Source organism: Phacochoerus africanus, chromosome X (assembly GCF_016906955.1).
Source record: "Phacochoerus africanus isolate WHEZ1 chromosome X, ROS_Pafr_v1, whole genome shotgun sequence".
Classification (NCBI taxonomy): Eukaryota; Metazoa; Chordata; class Mammalia; order Artiodactyla; family Suidae; genus Phacochoerus; species Phacochoerus africanus.
In genome coordinates this window covers 63078986-63081395 of record NC_062560.1, presented here as the reverse complement: position 1 = coordinate 63081395, position 2410 = coordinate 63078986, and the positions used below count along the sequence as shown (strand labels likewise).

Below are 2410 nucleotides of genomic sequence, written 5' to 3'. Positions count from 1 at the left end.
AGATCATCCGGTATGCTAGCGAAGATTTGGCTTGACAAGGAAGAATTCACTCATCAGAGTATACACAGTGCTGGGTTTAAACACGGAAAGAACTAGGCACCACCTGAATGTCCAACAATGCGGGAATGATTACAGAAACGATAGGGTCCATTGATACACTCTGCAGGCACCGAAGATTATGTTTCTGAAGCCTGTTGAATAACATGGAAAGGAGTTCAGTGGGTTGATTTTTGTTTGGTTTTTGTTTTTGAAAAAGCAGGTTAAGAAACACCACATACATGAACCATTCTATAACAGTGTGTTAAAGGGGAAGGTGAAGGGGGGGGGGGAGGTGAGGAAGGGCAGGAGAGAGAGGGAGAAAAGAGAGCCTGGATAAAGAGCACACCAAAAAGGTAAAAGTGGTTGTCTCTGGGTAGTAGGGTCATGGGGAGCAATTGCTCTCTTGGTTTTCCCTCATCTGACTTCCTTCTCCTTCCTGATGTTCCTACCATGAAATTGTATCACCTGTGCAATAAACAAAGAGAGAAAGTGCTTTTTAAACCAAACCACAAGGAGAAGAGGCAGGCTTTAACCTATCAAGTGGCACAGATTAGCAAGGTTATTCACAAGATCCAAGGTGGGTGTGGGGGAAGGGGGAGGGGGCGAGAGGGCAGGGGAGAGAGACAGAGAGGGAGGGAGGGAGAGATGGAGGGAGGCAAGGTGGAAGGGGGGAGAGAGAGAGACGGACAGAGAGCGAGATAGCGAGAGCGAGAGAGCGAGAGACCTGCACTCCCAATACAATATACTGCTGGTGGGTTGGGGGTGGGGGAGGCAAAGGGGGGTTGTAAACCGGGTGGGAGCCAAGGCTTGGCTCTGCTGGCTGGCTCGCTCCTGGGATGTCTTCATCGCAAGGTGGCCTCCTCGTCGGTGTCTTCCTCGAAATCCTTGACGTCAGCACTGGTGGACTGTCTGGCCCAGGCTCCCCTTTCGGCCTCTCGTTCTTTATGCGACTTGAATCTCCCAACGAAAATTTTGCGGTAGTTCAGGAACATGCCATTCATCGCGTCGATGGCGCGCTCGGCGGACTCCTGCTTCTGGAAGTGCACGAACCCGTAGCCCTTGGGCCCCTTTTCGTCGCAGGCCACTTTGCAGGAGAGGATGTTGCCGAACGCCGAGAAGATGTTGTACAGAGCCTTGTTGTCGATGGTCTTGCCCAGGTTCTTGATGAAGACGTTGCCCACCCCGCTCTTGCGGAGCGAGGGGTCCCGCTGGGACCACATGATGCGCACTGGCCTGCCCTTAATGACATCAAAGTTCAGGGTCTCCAGGGCCCGCTTGGCGTCCACCGGTTGCTGGTAGTTGACATATGCATAGCCCAACGAGCGGCGGGTGATCTTGTCCCTGCAGATGCGGATGGAGAGGATGGGCCCGGCCGGGCTGAACTTCTCATACAGCATTGCCTCCGTCACCTCAGGGTGCAGGTCGCCCACATAGAGCGAGGCCATAGGAAAGTCCGGGTTTCCCTCGGAGCCCCCGCCCGTCTCCACATCCGCATCTGCATCCGCGGCGGCAGCCGCCGCCGCCGCCGCCGCCGCCGCTACCGCTGCCGCCACCTCGGCATCCGCATCCGCATCGGCCTCCCCCAAGGGGGGCGCCGCAGCCTCTGCTGCTGCGGCGGCGGCGGCAGCGGCTTCGGCCGCGCTGGCCTCCGCCACCGCTACGGCCGCTGCCGCCAGGGCGGCCTTCGCCTCCTCCTCCGCCAGGGCTGCCGCCGCCTCCCCCAGGGTGGCCTCCGCCACTGCCTCCACTACTGAGGCCTCGGCCTCCACCTCAGCCTCCACCTCTGCTTCCGCCTCCGCCACAGAGGCCTCCGCCACCGCCTCTGCCACGGTCGCCGCCGCAGCCTCCGCCGCCGCCGCAGCCGCCGCTGCCACCGCTGCCGCCACTCTCGCCGCTGTCGCCACGGTCGCCGGTGCCGCCGGGCCGCTGCCGCGACCTCCCTTCCCGCGAGCTGGGGGGGGGCAGAGAGGCGGGAGAGGGCAGGAGGGCAGGAGGGCAGGAGAGCAGGAGAGCAGGAGAGCAGGAGGGTGGGTGGGCCCCGGAACCCGGGCTGGGGGCGCGAGCGCGAGCTGGGGAGAGGGATCCCGGGCGAGCCGATCTGGGGAGTCCCAATCACCTGCGATGGCGAGCGCTGCCAGGAGCGCACCGGTGCGAGTCGCCGCAGCCTGCAGCCTGCTGCTGCTGCTGCCGCCGCTGCCGCTGCCGCCGCCGCCGCTCGGTCGTGGGCTAGCGTGCGGGGCGCGGGCGGGCGGCGTGTGGTGGGGGGCGGGGGGTGTTGGCGTCTGTGGTCCGGGCAGCTGGGAAGGCTTCTGTCTCTTTGGTTCCCCCTGTGGCTGCTGCGGGGCTGCGGGGCCGCGGGCGGTGGGAGGGG

At 62.5% G+C, this 2410-nt stretch overlaps 1 protein-coding gene across 1 annotated transcript; it reads right to left on the bottom strand.

Moving 5' to 3' along the window:
* Nucleotides 1-718: 718 nt before the first annotated feature.
* Nucleotides 719-1581, bottom strand: LOC125118818 (polyadenylate-binding protein 1-like 2). The gene has a single exon (XM_047765653.1). The coding sequence runs from the start codon at nt 1482-1484 to the stop codon at nt 882-884; it is 603 nt and encodes a 200-aa protein (XP_047621609.1). The 5' UTR covers nt 1485-1581; the 3' UTR covers nt 719-881.
* Nucleotides 1582-2410: the final 829 nt, after the last annotated feature.